At 42.6% G+C, this 25,354-nt stretch overlaps 1 protein-coding gene across 1 annotated transcript in view; it reads right to left on the bottom strand.

The window, feature by feature from the left end:
- The window catches only part of itsn1 (intersectin 1 (SH3 domain protein)), a 70,365-nt gene that overhangs the window by 44,225 nt on the left and 786 nt on the right, over positions 1 to 25,354 (bottom strand). Inside the window, 7 exon segments of the mRNA XM_046318369.1 lie at positions 1,406 to 1,481; positions 1,672 to 1,833; positions 3,605 to 3,771; positions 4,081 to 4,144; positions 4,837 to 4,932; positions 5,628 to 5,695; positions 9,340 to 9,535. Of these exon segments, the coding sequence (XP_046174325.1) occupies positions 1,406 to 1,481; positions 1,672 to 1,833; positions 3,605 to 3,771; positions 4,081 to 4,144; positions 4,837 to 4,932; positions 5,628 to 5,655 (593 nt within the window). The 5' untranslated portion in view covers positions 5,656 to 5,695; positions 9,340 to 9,535.

The raw sequence follows: 25,354 nt of genomic DNA on the forward strand, positions 1-25,354 counted from the left end.
AAACAGACTTTTTGATGATGCCTCACATCTGCTTGTATCTATTCCTTTTTCTTTTTTATAGTACTGTTGTGTTAAGTTGTGTGTTTTTGCTTTGCTGTCTGTGTCGGAGCCAGTTGGAAATTGCCTTTAAGACGAAGACAAATTTCCATGATAAACCTTTACACTCGTACCGGTATTCGGGTTTGGACACTGATAAGCACCTAAATTGGAACACAGTGGCTGTACAGTAACATGCTATACATGACGCTAGAGCGCAGGCTCTACGCTTCACAACGCTGTATGGGTTTTGACTCACAGATGTTCTGAACTTACGCCGCACAAGATAAGAAATTGCCCCACATCCCTCCCACTAATCCCTCCCGCAACTTTTGCAAATGTTTTGTTGTCCGAGTGAGGGAAATGCTGGAAATGAAGAAGACTTGATATATTTAGAAAGATGAGATGTTGAGGATAAGAAATACCGCTTTGACATCATACAAGCAAGCCAAAACACCTGTGAGTACAAATGTGCACTTCACATTTCCATAACATAAAACTCACGTCATACAGTGTCAACGTTTATGATCACGATGTTTAATGTACAGTTACAAGATGACATGGTTTTATATCCGGGTTGTTCTGAACAGAATGTCTACTGTACATTATAGTTGAAGCACATTATAGTTGAAGACTCTTCTTTGAGTCACAAAAGTGCATTGAAACAACTTAGGAAGAGGTGTGTGGCGCCACTTGGAGACACCAGTTAGTCTTCTCACTCAAACCCTTAAATGTGTCGTCTTATGTTGCACCTAGCCCACATTTAACAAGAATATTCTCATCACGTTACTGAATGTATCCAGAGTATTTTCACATTTAGTTGTCAACAAATGCAGCGAAAAGTACAGTAGATGTAAAATGCACATAAAATCAACAGTGTAACGTTTGGACTGAGTCTCGTTTGTGTCCTCAACTTTGGTCGAATCATTTTCCAATAATCTCCAAACGGTTCCCTTTCAATTGCTACCATGCTTATGTATATGATTTTCATATTTCTTCTTCAAGAAACATTTCAATTTATCCATATAGACCAACTCTCACAAGTGTAAAGGGTTAACTTCTGAAAAAAAATGTACTTGAAACATTAAGTTATTTTTGTGTAACGTTAGAAAGCAAAGCGGTCTGGACAGAAGAATTGCTCTTCAACTGACAACATGGGACGTCGGCTGTGCATCTCTTTTTAACAGAGGGATCTCATCTAAAAGTGATGTGACGGCATTTTAATGAGCTAGCCTGTTGTGTGTTCAAAAAAAAAAAGGCTCGGTGTCTAAGCACAAACACAGCTACATTTGTCCCTTTGAGTTTGGGCTCAATGAGCAGGGGCCATTCTTCCAAGTGGGTGCTCTTCCAAGTGGGTGCCGTGACTCACCTAGAAGTCTCAAAAGACTGGCCCTGCATCTTGGCACCGGAGCGGTTGGAAGAAGAGCTTTTGTTGAGTGTGGTGGCTGAGAGACAGAGACAGAGATGGAGAGAAAGAGACCGAGAGAGATGGGGTCACAAAAAGAGGTTGAGAAAGGATTAAATCAACAAAGTGAGATGCTCTGAAACATTGCCAGAGGGCTTCACTGTCATTCACTAAAACTCTGCTTTGAATTATAAGTGGTGTGTCTTACGGCGATGCTGATTGGGCCATACCTGGGTGGGAGAAGCCCGTCATTGGCGCTCCGTTGGCCATGGGGGGTACAGACGGGGGAACCGACGACACCAGAGGGGGGGACATACCCACCCCTGGCATAGGGGGCATGGGTAATGGAGGGACAGCTGGGAGGCCTGGCATTACCCCTAAACCATGCATTCCTGCAGGGTAGAATGAAGTAAGGTATGTCAGACAAACATAAGACAACAGACCTCCATTCATTCTCTATTGAAAAGCCTATTATTTTAACACTGTTTATTATTATTACTTTCCCCACTCACCCAAAGCCGATGAGTCTACAAGTGCTGAGTTCTGACTGATTCACTTGAACATTAACAACATTAGCCTGGTCATAAACAGGCAGTGCACAGCAAAATGCCCTGGTTGTCAGGGGAAGCAACCAAATATCGACCCAGGGCGTTGCCTGTTCAAATACCAGAAACAACACGGTTGTGCTGTGAGATAATAGGAAGTTAAAGGTTTTAAATTGCCCCAGTGAAACATCTAGCTACAGTTAAAGTCGGAAGTTTACATACACTTAGGTTGGAGTCATTAAAACGAGTTTTTCAACCACTCCACAAATGTCTCGTTAACAAACTATAGTTTTGGCAAGTCGATTAGGACATCTACTTTGCGTATGACGAAAAGTGCGAAAAGTGCAAATCAATCCCAGAACAAGAGCAAAGGACCTTGTGAAGATGCTGGAGGAAACGGGTACAAAAGTACGTATATCCACAGTAAGACGAGTCCTGTATCGACATAACCTGAAAGGACGCTCAGCAAGGAAGAAGCCACTGCTCCAAAACCGCCATTAAAAAGCCAGACTACGATTTGCAACTGCACTGTTTGGCCATGATGACCATTGTTATGTTTGGAGGAAAAAGGGGGAGACTTGCAAGCTGAAGACCACCATCCCAACCGTGAAGCATGGGGGTGGCAGCTTCATGTTGTGGGGGTGCTTTGCTGCAGGAGGGACTGGTGCACTTCACAAAATTGATGGCACCATGAGGGGGAAAGATTATGTGGATATATTGAAGCAACATCTCAAGACATCAGTCAGGAAGTTAAAGCTTGGTTGCAAATGGGTCTTCCAAATGGACAATGACCCCAAGCATACTTCCAAAGTTGTGGCAGAATGGCTTAAGGACAACAAAGTCAATGTATTGGAGTGGCCTTCACAAAGTCCTGACCTCAATCCTATAGAAAATTTGTGAGCAAAACTGAAAAAGTGTGTGTGAGCAAGGAGGCCTACAGACTCTGTTAAACAAGCTCTGTCAGGACGAATGGGCCAACATTCACTATACTTCTTGTGGAAAGCTTGTGGAAGGCTACCCGAAACGTTTGACCCAAGGTAAACAATTTAAAGGCAATGCTACAAAATACGAATTGAGTGTATGTAAACTTCTGACCCACTGGGAATGTGATCAAAGAAATAAAAGCTGAAATAAATCATTCTCTCTACTATTATTCTGACATTTCACATTCTTAAAATAAAGTGGTGATGCTAACTGACCTAAGAAGGGGAATTTTTACTAGGATTAAATGTCAGGAATTGTGAAAAACTAAGTTGAAATGTATTTGGCTAAGGTGTATGTAAACTTCCGACTTCAACTGTATGAACATAGATGGTGCAGATGATATGGTAGAGTTGGCTTTGAGCACTCTGAAGTCCATTTAGTTAATGGTGGCCATGGGGAGAGTAACATGGGTATATCTCATAGCCTAGTGGCACACACTCCTAGTCTCTTGTACATCACCTGCATTGATCTGAAAGAACAAGTGGACAGGTCAAAGATGTACTTTTTTGTTTTTTGTTTTGTTGCATCCACCACACTGCTTTTACCTATCCTGCTGTACAGATCAGTGCAGATGGAGAAAAAGGAAGCCCCTTAAGATTATTGAGATGCACCCTGCCCCTGTCTAATCCCTTACCAAAGGGTGCGGTGGGTGGCGGGGGCAGGGTGAGGGGCGGCTGCAACATGGAGGGGGGCAGAGAGGGGGGCAGGGGGTGACCCTGCAGCTTGAGCTTGATCAGCTTCATGGCGATGGAGAACTCGTGCATGTCCATCTTCCCATCATTGTTCATATCGGCTAGGGCCCTGAGAGAGGGAGCGAGAGCAAGAGAGGGAGAAAGTAAAGATTTGATTACACTGATTATGCTGATTATTATCATTGTTGTTCACAAGATGTCCGTGCGGATGTCATGTCAATAAAGCAATTGAAGAGCGAGGGAGGGGTGAGAGGAAAATAAAAGGAGAGAAAGAAGGAATGAGTGAAACTGGAGTGGAAGACAGAGGGAGGAGAACGACAAAAACCGGAGAAGGGCAAAGAGAGAGAGACAACAGTGGTTGACATTAGCAGCAGATTGAGTTAAGAATTGGAGAGATGGAGTGAGAGGAGACACTCACCATATCTGTGCCAGGATGGGAGGGGGCAGGCCTGACTGCAGGAAGAAATTCCTGGCCTGGTCACCTACGGACAATGAGAAGGGAAAATTACATTATAATACTGTCGAGTCTGTTGTACACCATTATGAATATATCTATTCAAACGCAGAGAGAAAAGGCCAGTTGGTTCCTCTTTCAAGGGGAATCATAGGGCAAATGATTTCAAATTGAACACAATCAGCAATTCTTGTTGCTGAAGTAGCAGAGTGAAACAAGCACTAACACTTCTCGAAAATTGTGTGAGGAGGTTCTGCAATGTTATGTTGCACATCAAAACACCCAAGGTAATGGTATCAGATAATAATATGAGTGAGTGTGAGTGACTGAAATGTCCTTTCTGAAAGTGAGAAAAGTGGAGAATGACGTGGCTTGCTACGGTGTGGGCTGTAGGGAATGAAACACTTCAAGGCCTGCCCTAGACTCAGTCCACCAGGCTTCATTCAATCAGATTTATTTATAAAGACCTTTTTTACATCAGCCGATGTCAAAGTGCTGTACAGAAACCCATCTTAAAAACCCAAACAGCGAGCAATACAGATAAAGAAGCACTAACCCTTCACCTGGTACTCTGTGTGTAATATAAGAGAAGGCCCTTATGAAGTGACCTTCTGCTATCTTCAAGCAACTTCTGCCTGACATGATGTACTGCAAAGACTGTCCTCCACCGCTCTTTCCCTTCGTTTGTCCATCCCCTCCCTTGCTGTGAATAAAGCTAACCTGTGATGTAGCCAGCTGGTGAGGGGGCCAGGCTGACAAACTGCTGGTCATGTTTGGCTCGCTCGTCCAAAGAGATCACCCAGGCATCCAGACCTCCTGAGAGAGAGAAAGATCAGTTGAAGCTCTCGCCTGGCCTGTGTGTGTGTGTGTGTGTGTGTGTGTGTGTGTGTGTGTGTGTGTGTGTGTGTGTGTGTGTGTGTGTGTGTGTGTGTGTGTGTGTGTGTGTGTGTGTGTGTGTGTGTGTGTGTGTGTGTGTGTGTGTGTGTGTGTGTGTGTGTGTGTGTGTGTGTGTGTGTGTGTGTGTGTGTGTGTGTGTGTGGTTAAGTCCACCATACACCATGGCTGTATCCTAAATGCTACCCAATTCCCTATATAGTGCGCTATGTAGGGCAGGGGTATACAACTCTTACTCTACGAGGTACGGCTCCTGCTGCTTTTCTGTTCTAACCTGATAACCAATTGCACCCACCTGGTGTCTGTCTAAATCAGTCCCTGATTAAAGGGGAACAGTGGAACTGGCTTTGAGGTTCAGAGTTGATGTTGAGGAATGTAGGGGAAAGGGTGGCATTAGGGATGCAGCCATTGCGGTCCAGCAGGCAGGCTTCCACCACCTGGGAGTAATAACTTGATAGTGGCCCTTCCTTCGTGCTGAAGTTACAGTATAACTCTCAATAACCCATGTGTAGAGGGAGATCAGGACACACGCAGCTGCGCGCACAGACATTTCTCTGACACACAGGCACGCTTGTGACTCACACAGACGGTTGTCAATCTGGTTGGGTGGCACTCACCTCCGAAGGGCGTGGGAAAATGAGCCATTGTTCAGTGGGTCAGTCAACTGCAGCCTCGCTGCAAACACCTGAAAGACAGGAAGGTCCGGAACAGTCAACAAGTCCACAACTGTGTCTATATCCTCTCCTCTCCTCCATCTCCCAAAGCAGCTTCATGTTCTATGCCTTTTTTCTATTCCTTTCCTCAGAGGGAGGGCAGGCCAGGCAGCAAGTTGTTAACAGACAAGGTTAACATTTTGCAATAGAGACTTGTTTGGTAATAGGTTGATAGGCCTAAATGCATCACTTGTCTGTAAAGTACAGCGAGTCGGTCAATGGTGTTGCACTGACAGACAAATGGTTGTCGTGGGGTGCATCCCAAAAGGCACCCTATTCCCTTTATAGTGCATTGCTTACTGGTCAGGTGGTGCATTATAAATGGAATAAGGTGCCATTTGAGACAACCATTATGTATGGGTGGATTGTCATCTGGTTAACAACACTGAATTCGAGGTTAGCAAAACTAAACCCTGCATGAGCGTACCAGCTGTTCTGGATGAATATGTGATCACGCTCTCTGTAGCTGACGTGAGTAAGACTTTAAACAGGTAAACATTCACAAGGCCGCAGGGACAGACTGATTACCAGGATGCATACTCAGAGCATTTTCAACCTCTACCTGACCCAGTCTGTAATGTTTCAAGCAGACCCAAGAACGCAAAGGTAACCTGTCTAAATGACTAGCACACCTTAGCAGTCACATCTGTAGCCAATAAATTATTTGAAAGGCTGGTCATGGCTCACAACACCATCAACCCAGACACTGTGGACCAACTAATTCACATACCACCCAACAGCTCTACAGATGACGCAATTGCTATTGCATTCCGCACTGCCATTTCCCATCTGGACAAAAGGAACACCTACATGAGAATGCTGTTCATTGTCTACAGCTCCGCGTTCAACAACAGAGCTCTCCAAGCTCATCACGAAGCTATGGACTCTGGGATTAAACACCTCCCTCTGAACTGGACACTGGTAGGCCAGATCACCGACGACGATGATCACCGACGACGATGGCAGCAGGTAGCCGAGCTGTTAAGAGCGAAAAGGTGAAAAATCTGTAGATGTGCCCTTTATTTTATTTGACCTTTATTTAACTAGGCAAGTCAGTTAAGAACAGATTCTTATTTTCAATGACGGCCTAGGAACAGTGGGTTAACTGCCTGTTCAGGGGCAGAACGACAGATCTGTACCTTGTCAGCTCGGGGGATTTGAACTTGCAACCTTTCGGTTACTAGTCCAACACTCTAACCACTAGGCTACCCTACCGCCCCTTGAGCAAGGCACTTAAACCTAATTGCTCCTGTAAGTCACTCTGGATAAGAGTGTCTGCTAAATAACTCACGGTAGACCTTACCGTGAAATGCTTACTTACAGGCCCTTAACCCACAATACAGTTCAAAATATTTACAAAAACGAAAGTTTAAAATAAATAAATAAATAAATAACGAGGCTATACACAGGGGGTACCGGTTAGTCCAGGTCATTTGTAAAGTGACTATGCATAGACAATAAACAGCAAGTAGCAGCAGTGTAAAAACAAAGGTGGGGCGGGTGTCAATGTAAATAGTCCGGGTGGCCAGTTGATTAATTGTTCAGCAGTCTTATTGCTTGGGGGTAGAAGCTGTTAAGGAGCTTTTTGGTTCAAGTCTGGAACCAATAGGACCCTGAACAGCTTCTACCCCCGAGCCATAATACTGCTAAATAGTTAAAACAGTTAACCAATAGTTATCCTGAATATCTGCATTGACCCTTTTTGCAGTAACTATTTTGACTGTTACTGTTAATTATCTATCCTGTTGCCTAGTCACTTTATCCCTACATCTACATATATACCTAATTTACCTTGTACCCATGCACATTGGCTCGGTACTGGTACCCCGTCAATATAGCAAAGTTATCATTACTTGTGTTATTATTTTTTCTATGTTTCTATTATAAAATAAAAAAAGAGATTAAATATCTCACTACATTGTTGGGAAGGGCCCGCATGGAAGCATTTCACTGTTAGTGTACACCTGTTGTTAACGAAGCACGTGACAACACTTTATTTGATTTTGATTAGGCAGAACTCTGGCCTTAAAATGGCCTAGCTACATCCTGGGGTGGCTGTCACAAGAGGGGAAGAAGGGGGACAGAAGGGCCCTCTTCATCTTTTTATAAAGTGGATGAATGAGATTTTATTTATTTAACTAGGCAAGTCAGTTAAGAACAAATTCTTCTTTACAATGATGGCCTAACGACGCTGGACCAATTGTGGGCCGCCCTCTGAGACTCCCAATAATGTCCGGTTGTGATACAGCCTGGAATCGAACCAGGGTATGTAGTGCCTTAGATACAAAGATGGGGGGAAGATAGCGGGAGAGGGAACTGAAGAGAGGCAATGTCCCAGCTGTGTAAACGGCATGGTGAGAAAGGACAGCCATAGCCGGAGTATCATTAAAACAAAGACATGGGGGAAGGGAGCAGCACACACAGACACAAACACACACCCCCCCAAGAGTATTTTAATCAGAGCCAGACCACTCCTCCCATACAGCCCTCACAGTGGGAGCCCCAAGCAGGCTGAAACATTTCAATGACAAGGAGACACAGGCACTGTATTGTTCTCTCTGTTCATAAAAAAATAAGTAATTTCCCATGACATGTACATACTAGGCAGTGTCTGTTTGGTAAAAAAAAGAAAAAAAGAAAAGAAGCTTGTTCGTGTGCGTTAATTATGGGAGTAGTGACTGTTTCCGGAGCTTTGAGAGGTTCTGTTTCGTAAGAGCAAAGCCAGGCCAGCAGTGCACTGACGCTGCTACCAGCTTCGCTCTCTGTCCTCCAGGCAGAAAGAGCAGAGAAAAGGCAGAGCAGATTACCATGCTGTTCCACAGTGATTCATCATCCTACACTTCATTCACGTCGCCCGAGAGGCACACAAGAGCTTCGTCACACATTCTGAGCTAGCCTCACACTTACTGACTCACAGACACTCATGCCTCGCACATACCAAGCAAATGAGGGTGGGGCAAGGCTGTTTTGTCCCTCTGACCTAGTTCCTCCCTCAAACTTTTCTTATTGTCTTTGGTGGTGATGAGTGTTTCCCTGTGACCCAGGGTCTTGAACAGGACAGTCCGAGAGAGAGAAACATAGGCTAGGCTGCAAGGTGGATTTATCTACATAATCTGGTCACTTGGCAAGCTCCTGTTGTGGTGGAACGCCCCTTATAAGACAGACAGGCTAGACGCCTAGGGCTGGGGCTAGTGCACCACCGCACATGATGTCATAGCAGAGGTATGCGGTCTGAGGGAGGGCATAGCCCAATGCAGGGTCAGAAGTGACAGAGAACAAACAGACTGACAGACACACCTGGCACACAGGTGAAGGGGAGAATTTTTCTTAAATCAACCGGATTTGAAGCATATTCCGCAGAAGAAAAGGCCAGGCTAAAATACTGTATTTTTGAAGGACATCAAATGGAGTTGGATTTGGTATTTTATTTAACAGATTAAATAAAATTACATAAAAAAGGAGGTTTACGATTTTGGAAGGCCAATCACTACATACACTCATGTTACATAAACCCCTGTTCCACCCTTCAAGGGCAGATATTAATGCAGTAACACTAACTAGTGTTAGCACATACAGCCGGAAAGAACTATTGGATATCAGAGTGACGTCAACTTACCAACACTACGACCAGGAATACAACTTTCCCGAAGCGGATCCTTTGTCCGAACCACCCAGGGCATCTGAACTGATTCCAGAGGATGACCCAAAACAAGGTCGCTGCAGAAGAGGTAGACGGAGCGGCCTTCAGGTCAGACTTCGGAGGTGCGCACACCACCCACCGCTTCAGAGTTTATTACTCGCTAACGTCCAGTCTAGACACCAAGGTAGACAAAATTAGGGCAAGGTTTGCTTTCCAGAGAGACTTTAGGGATTGTAACATACTCTGTTTCACGGAAACATAGAACTCCCGGGATATGTCGGTACAGCCACCGGGATCCTTTGTGCGTCGTGCCTACAGAAATAAACATCTCTCCAGGAAGAAGGGCGGGAGTGTGTTTCATGATGAACGACTCATGGTGTAATTGTAACAACATACAGGAACTCAAGTCCTTTTGTTCACCTGACCTAGAATTCCTCACAATTAAATGTAGACCGTATTATCTCCCCAGAGAATTCTCGTCGGTTATTGTCACAGCCGTGTATATCCCCCTCCAAAAGAACTTCATTGGACTTTATGCAAACTGGAAACCATATATCCTGAGGCTGCATTTATTGTAGATGGGGATTTTAACAAAGTAAATTTGAGAACAAGGCTACCTAAATTGTATCAGCATATTTATTGTAGTACTTGCCCTGGCAGAACACTGGATCACTGCAACTCTATCTTCCGTGATGCAAACATCACCCCTGCCCTCCCTTTGGCAAATCTGACCACAAATCCATTTTGCTCCTCCCTTCCTATAGGCAGAAACTCAAACAGGATGTACCCGTGACAAGGTCTATTTACCGCTGGTCTGACCAATCGGAATCCACACTTCAAGATTGTTTTGATCACCCGGACATGTTCCGGGTAGCCTCAGAGAATAATATTGATTTATGCACTGATTCGGTGAGTGAGTTTATAAGTAATAGGAGATGCATAGGAGATGTTGTACCTACTGTTGTACCTACTGTGACTATTAATTCCTACCCTAACCAGAAACTGTGGATAAATGGCGGCATTCGCGCAAAACTGAGAGCGAACCACCGCATTTAACCATGGAAAGTTGACTGGGAATATGGCCGTATACAAACAGTGTAGTTATTCCCGCAGCAAGGTAATAAAACAAGGGAAATGTAAGTATAGAGACAAAGTGAAGTTGCAATTCAAAGGCTCAGACACGAGATGTACGTGGCAGTGTCTACAGACAATTACAGACTACAAAAGAAAAACCAGCCACGTCACAGACACCTACATCGACCCCACCTGGACAAGAGGAATACCTATATGTTCATTGACTACAGGTCAGCATTCAACACCATAGTACCCTCCAAGCTCATCAATAAGCTTGAGGCCCTGGGTCTTAAACTCGCCCTGTGCAATTGGGTCCTGGACCTCCTGATGGGCCGCCCCCAGGTGATGAAGGTAGGAAACAACATTTCCACTTCACTGATCCTCAACACTGGGGCCCCACACGGGTGAATGCTCAGCCCCCTCCTGTACTTCCTGTTCACCCATGACTACATGATCATGCACGCCTCCAACTCAATCATCAAGTTTGCAGATGACACAACAGTAGTAGGCTTGATTACCAACAAAGACAAGACAGCCTATAGGGAGGAGGTGGGGGCCCTGGGAGTGTGGTGCCAGGAAACACCTCTCACTCAACATCAACAAAACAAAGGAGATGATTGTGGACTTCAGGAAACAGCAAATTACCTTCAGAAGTCACATAATTAGTTAAATAAAGTCCACCTGTGTGCAATCGAAGTGTCACATGATTTGTCATATGATCTCAGTTATATATAATATATATATACACACACACTGCTCAAAAAAATAAAGGGAACACTTAAACAACACAATGTAACTCCAAGCCAATCACACTTCTGTGAAATCAAACTGTCCACTTAGGAAGCAACACTGATTGACAGTAATTTTGTGCAAATGGAATAGACAACAGGTGGAAATTATAGGCAATTAGCAAGACACCCCCAATAAAGGAGTGGTTCTGCAGGTGGTGACCACAGACCACTTCTCAGTTCCGACGCTTCCTTGTTGATGTTTTGGTCACTTTCGAATGCTGTCGGTGCTTTCACTCTAGTGGTAGCATGAGACGGAGTCTACAACCAACACAAGTGGCTCAGGTAGTGCAGCTCATCCAGGATGGCACATCAATGCGAGCTGTGGCAAGAAGGTTTGCTGTGTCTGTCAGCGTAGTGTCCAAAGCATGGAGGCGCTATCAGGAGACGTGGAGGAGGCCGTAGGTGGGCAACAACCCAGCAGCAGGACCGCTACCTCCGCCTTTGTGCAAGGAGGAGCAGGAGGAGCACTGCCAGAACCCTGCAAAATGACCTCCAGCAGGCCACAAATGTGCATGTGTCTGCTCAAACAGTCAGAAAAAGACTCCATGAGGGTGGTATGAGGCCCGACGTCCACAGGTGGGGGTTGAGCTTACAGCCCAACACCGTGCAGGACGTTTGGCATTTGCCAGAGAACACCAAGATTGGAAAATTCACCACTGGCGCCCTGTGCTCTTCACAGATGAAAGCAGGTTCACACAGAGCACGTGACAGACGTGACAGAGTCTGGAGACGCTGTGGAAAACGTTCTGCTGCCTGCAACATCCTCCAGCATGACCGGTTTGGCGGTGGGTCAGTCATGGTGTGGGGTGGCATTTCTTTGGGGTGCCGCACAGCCCTCCATGTGCTCGCCAGAGGTATCCTGACTGCCGTTAGGTACCGAGATGAGATCCTCAGACCCCTTGTGAGACCATATGCTGGTGCGGTTGGCCCTGGGTTCCTCCTAATGCAAGACAATGCTAGACCTCATGTGGCTGGAGTGTGTCAGCAGTTCCTGCAAGAGGAAGGCATTAATGCTATGGACTGGACCGCCCGTTCCCCAGACCTGAATCCGATTGAGCACATCTGGGACATCATGTCTCGCTCCATCCACCAACGCCACGTTGAACCAGACTGTCCAGGAGTTGGAGGATGCTTTAGTCCAGGTCAGGGAGGAGATCCCTCAGGAGACCCAAGCGTTGTAGGGAGGTCATACAGGCACGTGGAGGCAACACACACTACTGAGTCTCATTTTGAATCGTTTTAAGGACATTACATCAAAGCTGGATCAGCCTGTAGTGTGGTTTTCCACTTTAATTTTAAGTGTGACTCTAAATCCAGACCTCCATGGGTTGATCAATTTGATTTCCATTGATAATTTTTGTGTGATTTTGTTTTCAGCACATTCAACTATGTAAAGAAAAAAAGTATTTAATAAGAATATTTCATTCATTCAGATCTAGGACGTGTTATTTTAGTGTCCCCTTTATTTTTTTGAGCAGATATATATATATATATATATATATATATATATATATATATATATATATATATATATACATATATATATACATATACATATACATATACATATACATATATACATATACATATACATATACATATACATATATTATATATTAATACACACACCACACACACACGCATACATCTCTATATCTTCAACTTTTTTTGGTTTAAATATGGCACCACAACAAACCTGCCAAGAGAGGGCCACCCATCAAAACTCAGGGAACAGGCAAGGAGGGCATTAATCAGAGGAAAAAAAGAGACCAAAGATAACCCTGAAAGAGCTGCAAAGCTCCACAGCAGAGACTGCAATATCTGTCCATAGGACAACTTTAAGCCGTACACTCCACAGAGCTGGGCTTTACGGAAGAGTGAGATGAGACTAAAATTGAGCTTTGCAGGCCACCAAGAAAAAATAACTATGTCTTGCGCAAACCCAAAACCTCTCATCACCCCGAGAACATCATCCACAGTGAAGCAGGGTGGGGAAAGCATCATACTGTGGGGATGTTTTTAAATCGGCATGGAATGTGAAACTGGTCAGAATTGAAGGAATGATGATGGGCGCTAAATACAGGGAAATTCTTGAGGAAAACTTGTTTCAGCCTTCCATAGATTTGAGACTGGGATGGAGGTTCACCTTCCAGCAGGACAATGACCCTAAGCATACTGCTAAAGCAAAACTCGAGTGGTTTAAGGGGAAACATTTAAATGTCTTGGAATAGCCTATTCAAAGCCCATGCCTCAATCCAATTGAGAATCTGATGTATGACATAAAGATTGCCTTACACCAGCGGAACCCATCCAACTTGAAGGAGCTGGAGCAGTTTTGCCTTGAAGAATGGGCAAAAATCCCAGTGGCTAGATTGTGCCAATGCGTATAGAGATATACCCCAAGAGACTTGCAGCTGTAATTGCTGCAAAAGGTGGCTCTACAAAGTATTGACTTTGGGGGAGGGGAATAGTTATGCACACTGAAGTTCAGGTTTGTATTATTTCATGTTTGTTTCACAATAGAAAAACATTTTGCATCTTCAAAGTGCTTGGCATGTTGTGTAAATCAAATGATACAACCCCCCTAAAAAAATATATATTTTAATTCCATTTTAATTCCAGGTTGTAAGGCATCAAAATATGAAAAATGCCAAGTGGGGTAAATACTTTCGCAAGCCACTGTACATACTGTATTTTATACCATCTATTGCATCTTGCCTATGCCGCTCCGTCATTGTTCATGAATATATTTATATGTATATATTATTCCTTGACTTAGATTTGTGTGTATTAGGTAGCTGTTGTCGAATTGTTAGATTACCTGTTAGACATTGCGGCACTGTCGGAATTAGAAGCACAAGCATTTCGCTACACTCACAATAACATCTGCTAACCATGTGTATGTGACCAATAAAATTTGATTTGATGGAAGAAGTGGTGAGTCATTACTTTGGTCATGACTGAGTCCTACTTCTCCTCAGAGTCTAAGGCTCAGACACCAACTTCCTCTCTCCTCTCCAGTGTTCTCCTCGCTCAGTAGTTTTATGGCCTGCAGTATAAAACTTCTCTCCCTCAGCCCCACTGTGGGACTCGAAGTGTCCCGCTATTTCATGCACCACTTCCCTCTTTTTAAGAGGCCCAACACAGGAAGGTGGTGGTATTGTTTGGCCCTGTATACTGCAGTGTAGTGGTGTCACGATACCCACTTTTTACAAACGATACGATACCAGGCCTAGTATCGCGATACCACGGTGGGGGAAATAATTCTGTCGCCAAGCATCCTGTTTGCCTTGTCCTGGACGCACACTTGTTCACGTTTTCTAACCGTTCTCCAAAAATCTGTCACTGAAATGTGAACACTGCATGAAACTCTCTTTAGTTAACACACAAACTCTCCCTCCCTTCCTCACTCTGTCTCCCTTACACACACACACACACACCTCTCCCACAAACACCAAACTATTTATTAAGGAGCACCAGAAAGAAACATGAAACATTTTAGGCCTATATGAATGCTACCATTGAAGCACATCTCATGAGTAGCAGACACTTTTCCTTTCTTGCTGTGCCAATCAAATTTGCATAAACCTACTGTCAAGTTACCAGCTTGTTAGCGATCAAGGTAACATGACTGAACAACCAATAATTAGTGACTCGGGATTAGTTTAAAATGGCCCGCTTGTGAAATTATATAAAAAAGTGTGTGAATCACAATACGGGAAAAAAAGGTATCGGTAATATGGGTCCATTTATTTTGGACCATTTAGGCTACAGATGCCGTTTTCTTTACTGTAAAGATTCAAGCTTGCCTGTCACAAAGCAGGTGCTCCATTTTCCATCTCTGCCACTCAGAGGCTACATGACAGAACTTGCAAAGTCTACTCAGACTGGTCTGTGCTCTTGGTTATATCAGATGAAATTATACAACGTATCAACATAGCTCGCTTTACGCACTGCTCCAATTTAACAAAATGTACAAATCTAATAACAGAAGACTCATCAGGATCTGCATCTCTGCTCGACATCACGGCTAAATTTGATTTAAAAAAGAAAACTGACAGCAGGGCGGAGAAAAGCAGGTGATTGAGGGTTGGTAGGGGACACTGCTGGCTGATTACAGCTGTCACGTGATCATAGCAGGAAAGTGAAGTGGAGATTACTGGACCTGTGCACACAAAAGACTAGTGGCTTTAAACTTAGCTGAATTTATGAACTAAACTGACTTTATAAACATTTTAAAAAGACGCTTTAGATTCATAGAGCTGAAACAGTTGGTGGTATCAAACGAAACAGTGCCAAGGCATTCTAAAATGTTGATATCATGTTTTGGTACTGTGATATTACCGTGCAACACCACGGCAGTGTCACTCACAGCTCAGGGGGCAGGACAGGACAACAGTGCAGAACAACATTCTGCCTGCTCATAGGACAACATGGATTGTCTCAGTTACACTGCCTCTGCACATTTCCACTGCTCAAACTAATATAGAGGCCAAAGGGAAAGAACAGTGAGTGTGAAAATAGTGTCCTCTACCCGTCTTGTTTGTAAATTGTCAATGCTCCCTGACTGTCTAGCTTTCATTTAGATTATTTTTTGCGAGCTGGACCCAGTCAAGAAACTGTATGAATGTAGATCCACTATCATTTCAACACAGTTTTTATTGGGTCGAGTCATTTTGTGTTGTTCTTGCTGCAGTTTGACGCGCCTGTGTTAGTCGTAGTTGACTAGCCAGCAAGCAAGGGATAAGAGTGTTGCCAGCCAGCATGGAAACGGAACATTTAGAACAAACGACTGGGTTGTGTCCATAGATATAGAACAAAAATACTTCACGATTGTGTCTGGCAACATAACTGATGGCTTGGCTAGAAACAGAGGTGTTGGGACTAGGCCTATATTTTCATTGATGGATGAAATAGTAGCATATGAACACATTTATCAAAAATAACGTTTTTATTTCAATTGTAACCCATTGTAGAAAAGCCATTGTACACTGAAGGTTGTGCAAAACTACCCTTTTAGCACGGCTGTGCTGCAGTCATAGGTACGAGGTGGAGCAGAGCACTGTAGATCAGCACATCCCTGCTAAAAAAAAGTAGTTTTGCGCAACCTTGTGTGTACAATTGCTTTATTCAATGTATTTTTACCCATCTACCAATAGGTCCCCTTTGTGAGTTATTGGAAAACCTCCTTGGTCTTTGTGGAACTTACAGATAATTGTATGTGTAGGGTACAGAAATGAGGTAAACAGTATTATTGCAGAGTGAGTCCATGCAACTTATGAAACTTGTTGAGCGAAGTTTTACTCCTGAACTTATTTAGGATTGCCATAAATAAAAGGGGTTGAATACTTATTGACTTGAGACATTTCAATTCTGATGTACTTTTCATTTTTAATTAATTTGTAAAAATATCAATAAACATCATTCCACTGACATTGTGTGTAGTAGGCCAGTGACCCAAAAATTTGGTAGCACAACAAAATGTGGAAAAAGTCAGGGGGTGTGAATACTTCCTGAAGGCACTGTATGTATGCATAAATGATTAGTAACTAATGCTTTAGGGTGACATGGGGCCAAGGCCCTCTCATTGAGTCCGCCATAGCAGATGTGTGTCCACTAAGCCCTGAGTACACTAAGTCAGGCTTATGGCTGTTTTCTCTGTGTCTGAGCTGACCATGTTAACTCCAGGGGAGGTTGAATATATCCCTGATACACAACAACCAACCAGACAAAGCAATAATAAATCCTGGGCATTACTCTTTGGGCTAATTCTTCCATCGTCATTAAGTGGATGAGGGAATTACGATGATGAACAAAATGTGTGTGGAACTGGAAGTCGATGTGTTTTTGTTCTCTCTCCGTCTTAATTGGGGCATGGGGTGATGGGACAGTGTGAGGGGTAATAATAGCCCCCCCACTTCACCCTCACTAGCAACGCCTAGACATCCACTCCGGTGTGAAAGTCCTGTGCCACCCACCGTTATGACATTCCTGTATTGTTAACGTCCAAAGCAGTGACACACTGGAGGACAAAAGTGGCTATGACAAGTTGAGGGACTGTTAAGTTAATCAAATGGCTAACTGGACTATTTGCAGTGGCAACCTTATTTTATTCTCATCTATTATAGGTTTTTGCACTGACTCTCTTGCACAGGATCCATGTACACTCACTGGACTGACCACATTCCCACATATACTACACTGGACACAAACACGCATATTGACTCCACACACATACAGTGGCAAGAAAAAGTATGTGAACCCTTTAGAAAAATCTGGATTTCTGCATAAATTTGTTATAAAATTTGATCTGAACTTCATCTAGGTCGGATCAATAGACAAACACAGTCTGCTTAAACTAATAACGCACAAACAATTATACATTTTCATGTCTTCATTGAACATGCAGTGTAAACATGTAGGGTTGGAAAAGTACGTGAACCCTTGGATTTAATAACTGGTTGACCATCCTTTGGCAGCAATAACCTCAACCAAATGTTTTCTGTAATTGCGGATCAGACCTGCACAATAGTCAGGAGGAATTTTGGACCATTCATCTTTACCAAACTGCTTCATTTCAGCAATATTCTTGGGATGTCTGGTGTGAACTTGCTCTCTTGAGGTCATGGCACAGCATCTCAAATGGGGTTGAGGTCAGGACTGACTGGGCCATTCCAGAAGGGGTATTTTCTTCTGTTGACTTCTGTGTTTTAGGTCGTTGTCCTATTTTATCACTCAACTCCTGTTGAGCTTCAATTGGCAGACAGATAGCCTTACATTCTCCTGCAAAATGTCTTGATAAACTTGGGAATTAATTTTGCCGCCAATGATAAGCTGTCCAGGCCCTGAGGCAGCAAAGCAGCCTAAACCATGATGCTCCCTCTACCATACTTTACAGCTGGGATGGTTTTGATGTTGGGGTGCTGTCTTTTTTTCTCTCCACACATAGTATTGTGTGTTCCTTCCAAACAACTCAACTGTAGTTTCATCTGTCCATATAATATTTTGCCAGTTGCCATGTACACTTTTGCAAACTTCAGACGTGCAGCAATGTTTTTTTTTTGGACAGCAGTGGCTTCTTCCGTGGTGTCTTCCCATGAACACCATTCTTGTTTTACCTATCGTAGATTCGTCATGTTAGCATGTTCCGGAGATTTCTGTAAGTCTTTAGCTGACACTCTAGGATTCTTCTTAACCTCACTGAGGATTCTGCACTCTGCTCTTGCAGTCATCTTTGCAGGACGGCCACTCCTAGGGAAATTAGCAACAGTGCTGAACTTTCTACATTTATAGACAATTGGTCTTACAAGGCTTTTAGAGATACTTTTGTAAACATTTCAAGCTTTATGCAAGTCAACAATTCTTAAACGTAGGTCTTCTGAGATCTCTTTAATTCGAGGCATGATTCACATCAGGCAATGCTTCTTGTGAATAGCAAACTCAAATTTTGTGGGTGTTTTTTTTTATCGGGCAAGGCAGCTCAAACCAACATCTCCAATCTTGTCTCATTGATTGGATTCCAGGTCAGCTGACTCCTGACACCAATTAGCTTTGGAGAAGTCATTAGCCTAGGGTTTCACATACTTTTTCCAACCTACACTATGCATTTTTAAATTATGTATTCAATATAGACAAGAAAAATACAATAATTTGTGCATTATTAGATTAAGCACACTATGTCTATTGTTGTGACTTAGATGAAGATCAGATCAAATTTGATGACCGGAGCACCAAGGTTCACATACTTTTTCTTGCCATTCGCTGCTGCTGCTACTACTGCTGCTACTTTATTATCTATGCATGGTCACTTTACCTCTACCTACATGTACATTTTACGTCAATTACCCCGTACCCCTGCACATTGACTCGGTACCAGTACCCCTTTTATATAGCCTCGTGATTATTATTTGAACTGTTTTACCATTTTTCCTTTAGTTTATTTAGGACATGTTTCAAACTTTTTCTTTACTCTGCATTGTTGGTTAAGGGCTTGTAAGTAAGTATTTCACTCTAAGGTCTACACTTGTTGTATTCGGTGCATGTGACAAAATTTGATTTGATATGGCCTAAATATTAGGGCCGAGACCCTACCAGTAACGCGATCCTCATTAGTATCATGGCAAGGAAACAAAAAAAACTGGATTTACGTTATTTAGAAAAACAGCCCTAATGTTGGAAGGAAACCGTATGTTGTCATTTAGAGCCACGTTTAGTTGTTTTCCAAGCTACAGCAAACAATATTTTACATACAGCAGGTTATTAAATGACCTAATAGGTGGCCTGCTTCGTGTTTTCAGTTTTGCCATGGAAAAAACATTGCGAGTCACAACCCTACTCGTTAAGGTGAACAGCATCAAGTGGGGCTGACTAATGGCACAGGAGTATTTTTTTTCTGGATCAAAAAGGGCCTTAGGTGGTGGGCGTGGCAGGGGACGTGGCAATGCCAAATCGTAGTGATGGAGAGTTTAAAACACCTTTTATTGAACTGCTACAGAACTTAAGAAATATGGTAAATGATGTATACATAAATTGCAAGACAGTCTCACTGTGTTTTTGATACTCACATGGATGACAATACTAAAGATATATGGTGGACAATATTATGCATTGGGAACAATAAGATTTGGAAGACAAAATGTATTATGACTTTTTGTCCACTTAAACATTTTTGTTTTAAATGAATCAAACGGGATTTTTTTTATATATTTGAATGCTGGACTCCAAAAAACTAGTTGACCTACAAAAACTTCCATGGACACTATTAAATATGTAAATCATGTAGCATAATAATGAACCCATTTATTTATGTGAAAACACATTTGTAATCACATCTATTATTTATAAAATAGGGAAAAAAATACTTTCATAAAGATTATTTTACACGCAAAAAAAGTTATGAGCGCTGTCGGCACAGTTGAAATTGAGAAAACCATAGGAGGCCCCCCATCTTTTCTTTAGCAATTTTAGCATTTAAGACAATTTCTTGCAGTTCAATTAATTTTTCCATGGAGCCAGGATACAATTTTGCAGTTTTAACATACATTTTCCTGCAATTCTACACATTTAGCCATGGACCTGAGAGAAAATGTTGCAGTTTTTAAAGATAATCTCCTGCGATTGTATGCATTATGCCATGGCTAATGCTGCGTTCTTGTGCTCAAACTTAACCGGGACCTCCTACTCCTCTTTCTATTCTGGTTAGAACCAGTTTGCACTGTTCTGTGAAGGGAGTAGAACACAGCATTGTACGCAATATTCAGTTTTTTGGCAATTTCTCACATGGAATAGCCTTCATTTCTCAGAACAAGAATAGACTGACGAGTTTCAGAAGAAAGTTATTTGTTTCTGGCCATTTTGAGCCTGTAATCGAACCCACAAATGCTGATGCTCCAGACACTCAACTAGTGTCTGATTTTTCCTGCACTCAAACTTTTTTTTACAGACTTAAACGTCCATGGGTTACATCAGAAGAATCCCTGCACAGGTGGGGTGGTTATTTAAGTAATCAAGTGACTTATATAGGTGTCCTTGAGGTGCTCAGTAGAATACTAATAGTGGCAAAAAAAAGCATTGTGAGAAAAAGCAATCAAAACTAGAGATCGACCGATTATGATTTTTCAACGCCGATACCGATTATTGGTGGACCCAAATAACTATACCTATTTTAAAATCGGCCGATTTTTCTTTCTTTCTAATAATGACAATTACAACAATACTGAGTGAACACTTATTTTAACTTAATATAATACATAAAAACAAAAAATTTAGCCTCAAATAAATAATGAAACATGTTCAATTTGGTTTAAATAATGCAAAAACAAAGTGTTAGAGAAGAAAGTAAAAGTGCAATGTGTGCCATGTAAAAAAGCTAACGTTTAAGTTCCTTGCTCAGAACATGAGAACATATGAAAGCTGGTGGTTCCTTTTAACATGAGTCTTCAATATTCCCAGGTTTTAGGTTGTAGTTATTATAGGAATTATAGGACTATTTCTCTGTACGATTTGTATTTCATATACTTTGACTATTGGATGTTCTTATAGGCACTTTAGTATTGCCAGTGTAACAGTATAGCTTCTGTCCCGATAAACTAGTAGTATCATAAAACCATGTGTAGTTAACTAGTGATTATGTTAAGATTGATTGTAAGATAAGTTTAATGCTAGCTAGCAACTTACCTTGGCTTCTTGCTGCCCTCGCGTAACAGGTAGTCTGCCTGCAATGCAGGCTCCTCGTGGAGTGCAATGTAAGGCTTGGAGTTTGCCAAAAGGCACCTAAAGGACTCTCAGACCATGAGAAACAAGATTCTCTGGTCTGATGAAAACAAGATGTGGCGTTTGGCAATCAGGCTAAAGCATTCAGTCTGGAGGAAACCTGGCACCATCCCTACGGTGAAGAATGGTGGTGGCAGCATCATGTTGTGGAGAGGTTTTTCAGTGGCAAGGACTGGGAGACAAGTCAGGCTCAAGGGAAAGATGAACGGAGCAAAGTACAGAGAGATCCTTGATAAAAACCTGCTCCAGTGTGTTCAGGACCACAGACTGGGGGCGAAGGTTCATCTTCCAACAGGACAATGACCCTAAGCACAAGGCCAAGACAATGAAGGAGTGGCTTTGGGACAAGTCTCTGAATGTCCTTGAGTGGCCCAGCCAGAGCCCGGACTTGAACCCCATCAAACATCTCTGGAGAGACCTGAAAATAGCTATGCAGCAACACTCGCCATCCAACACTGACAGAGCTTGAAAGGATCTGCAGAAAAGAATGGGAAAAACTCCCAAAATACAAGTGTTCCAAGCTTGTAGCGTCATACCCAAGGAGAGTAGAGGCTGTAATTGCTGCTAAAGGTGCTTCAACAAAGTACTGAGTAAATGGTCTGAATACTTATGTAAACGTGTTGTTTCAGTAAAAATAATATACATAAATTAGCAAACATTTCTAAAAAATGTTTTCTTGCTTCGTCAGTATGAGGTATTGTGTGTAGATTGATGGGGGGGGGGGGTTAATACATTTTAGAATAAGGCTGTAACGTAACAAAGTGTGGAAAAAGTCAAGGGGCCTGAATACTTAATGCACTGTACAACCAAATTGAGAACTGTGCAGCACACAGAGTTCTTTCCACCATTCCCAAGAGAGGTCCAAACTGCATGCAGAGTATTTGAGGGAATCCTACTCCAAAACTGCAGCACCAACATCAGAACTATCGCTCATCAAACTAACATGACCTTGGATATAAGGGTGTTGGTGTTTTTTAAAAACAGACGACTATATAACTTGTCAATCTCGGGCCCACAGATGCTGCAGTGAATGATGTGCAACCGATTGGTAGTCTGGTGACCAAAGGGCAGCACTGGTCCACTGGTCAATAATCAAAAGGTTGAGGTGGAGAACGGGGCACTGGGGTAGCGACAGCGTCTATGGTGCACGCCAAGACAAGGGCATTGCCTGCATCTTTGAAACATATCTGGCTGTAACCTACATCATGTTGCATTGGCAGTCTAATTGTGCTGAAAATGGACTGCAGTTGACTGTGTGGACTGCTGGTGGGTAGATTTAATGAGACACTTTTCTGTTGAGGACCTGAAATACCATGCTCCAGCCAATGTCAAGGCATGGTTGCCCTGTAGCTGAGCAACCCAGGGGCGATAGGAGCGTTGCAGTATCAGCAACAGTGAAGCCAAAGCTCTTTCACGTGCATGCAAGCGCGCACACACACACACACACACACACACACACACACACACACACACACACACACACACACACACACACACACACACACACACACACACACACACACACACGCCTGTTACCTATCAGTCAGCCCATAAGCCCCGATGCGGATCAACATCGTCAAAGGTTAATGTAAAATCGCAGAAAAGATTAGGAGGTTTGGTGGGCCGTTTTCCCTGCACTAGTTGGCATCGGAGGCAATTCAATTAACTTGATAAGTCTGGAATTCTCTCTGCAATAAGCACACCATGTTCAGCCCGTAGAGGAAAATTCCCAGATCCTACATCAGCACAGCCCCAGTTCAAAAGCCAAGTCAATACTATATGCATTGAAAATCTACCTACCATCAACAAGATTGCATTTTCTATCAGACAGCGCAATTTTCTGTATTTTCTTGCCTTGACTATGGTAGTGCTGGGTGATACGGCCAAATGATCATATCAGGTTATTTTCTTTTGATATGACTGTATTTTGTGTTTTTGAAATTTGCTTTGAGTAGTATGTGAACCTAGGGTGGCAACACATACATTCGAAGTGATTTCAATGGGTTTCTCCATTCTGATGGTTTAATACTGTTCAATTAAACCAAAAATAATTTCCTTCATTTTAATCAATTCCTGCACTCATTTGAGATAATTTCCAAACTGCCACGTAGGGCTGCACAATATGAAAAAAAAAAAATCTAGACCTTATTTTTAACCAAATGTTGCAATTGAAATTTGACTTGTGCTTTACATCAAAACACTAGGGTGAACAGTTGGAATCATGGAAATAGAATGTTTATTCAAATTGTATATTTAGAATATAACAGTGGAGGCTGCTGAAGGGAGGATGACTCATAATAATGGCTGCAATGGAGTAAATGGAATGGTCATAAACGAATTTGATATGACAACGAATGAAAATGTCAGGGAGGAGTTATTGTGACAGGGTAGGAACCAAAGTGTTGGTCAGTGTTTTATAGGAGACCATATAATCTTTGGCTACATTAAATGTTTCTTCATGTTGACAACATATTCATGCTTTGCCTATTCCTCTTTGATTTAAAAGATACTGTTGCACAAACAACACGCTGATTTAGGCCTACACCATCACTGGTATCAGGCTGTATAGCTAGCTACGTTTTCTTTGACTCAGTACATTTAATAGCTAGCTAGCGATTAGCATTAGAGGCTAACACAATTTAGCTAAAACATGCCAAGGAAAAACAAACTAGTTGTTTGCAGATGTAAGAAAGTAAAAACCCATAATGGTCCATGCATCAATACTGGTATATACCGCCCAGCCCTACTCTATGATATTGAATAAAGCTGATGAAGAAAAATACAAAGCCCCATTTGAGAGGGAGATGCAAGTCTAGCAAAGCAGAGTTCCAACCAGCCTTTGCTGTTAAGATGTGGTAAGACAAAGCAGAAAACCAAATAACTGAATTAGCACACTAACACTAATCATTGGCACCAGAGCAGTATAGTGGGTCTCCTACAAGTCAAACAAAACTCAGCAGGCTATAACACTGGAAAGCAAAACTACGGTGGCAAAAGGATTCTATGCGGTGACCAAAATCATATTACAAAATCAAAGCATGTCACTTCCTTCATGCCCCTCAAATAGAGATAATTTGGGGTAGGGTATCACTGCCAACAACAAAGTTCAATGCACATTGATCATTTATATGATCTTTCTTGACAGCTAAACTGGCATGGCTTCTAGACAGCATCAGACAGCGGGGCTAGGTTTAGATTGACCCACAGGGTGTGAGGCAATGCCAAACATTGCTGTTAAAAATCATGCCCTTTCTTTCTCTGCCGGTCTCTCTCTGACAAATACACACGCAAATGCACGCGTAGTGGCATGGCGAGATGTCAGACAGAAATATCCTAGAGTAGACATGTTTGTGAGGGATATTCATTTCATCAGCTAAGCAAAAGAAACAACATAATCCAACCTGTGCAAGACTAATGATTTCAGGGCAAGGGCACAGCACAGTTCTTGTTAGATATGGCCAGGTCTAGAGCCTTCTTTTCGATTGCAAATACAAAGCTATGGCCATGTCATTCCTATTGAAGCTAAGCATAAAATTTAAATTCTTAAAGAGCCCACAGCACAAAATAAAGCATACCTAGCTAGCAAGATAACTGTCAATGCAGCTTCGTTAGCTAGCTAGTCAGTCTGCTTCGCCGGTTGGCTTATATGATTGATTGTCTGAGTAGTCTGAGTAGTCAGGCTGTAATACATAATTAATTGGTATATGCAGCCGGACACGTGTGAAAAATCTTGTAAAATGTTCCTTACAAACCAGAATGTTGCAAAAAATGACATTGAAACTTATTCTACCGGTTGTCTGTGCAGTTGTGCAGTCAGCTGCTTAAAATTTGAGGGTAATATCCACAGGAAAGAA

This window comes from Oncorhynchus gorbuscha, linkage group LG21, assembly GCF_021184085.1.
Source record: "Oncorhynchus gorbuscha isolate QuinsamMale2020 ecotype Even-year linkage group LG21, OgorEven_v1.0, whole genome shotgun sequence".
Classification (NCBI taxonomy): domain Eukaryota; kingdom Metazoa; phylum Chordata; class Actinopteri; order Salmoniformes; family Salmonidae; genus Oncorhynchus; species Oncorhynchus gorbuscha.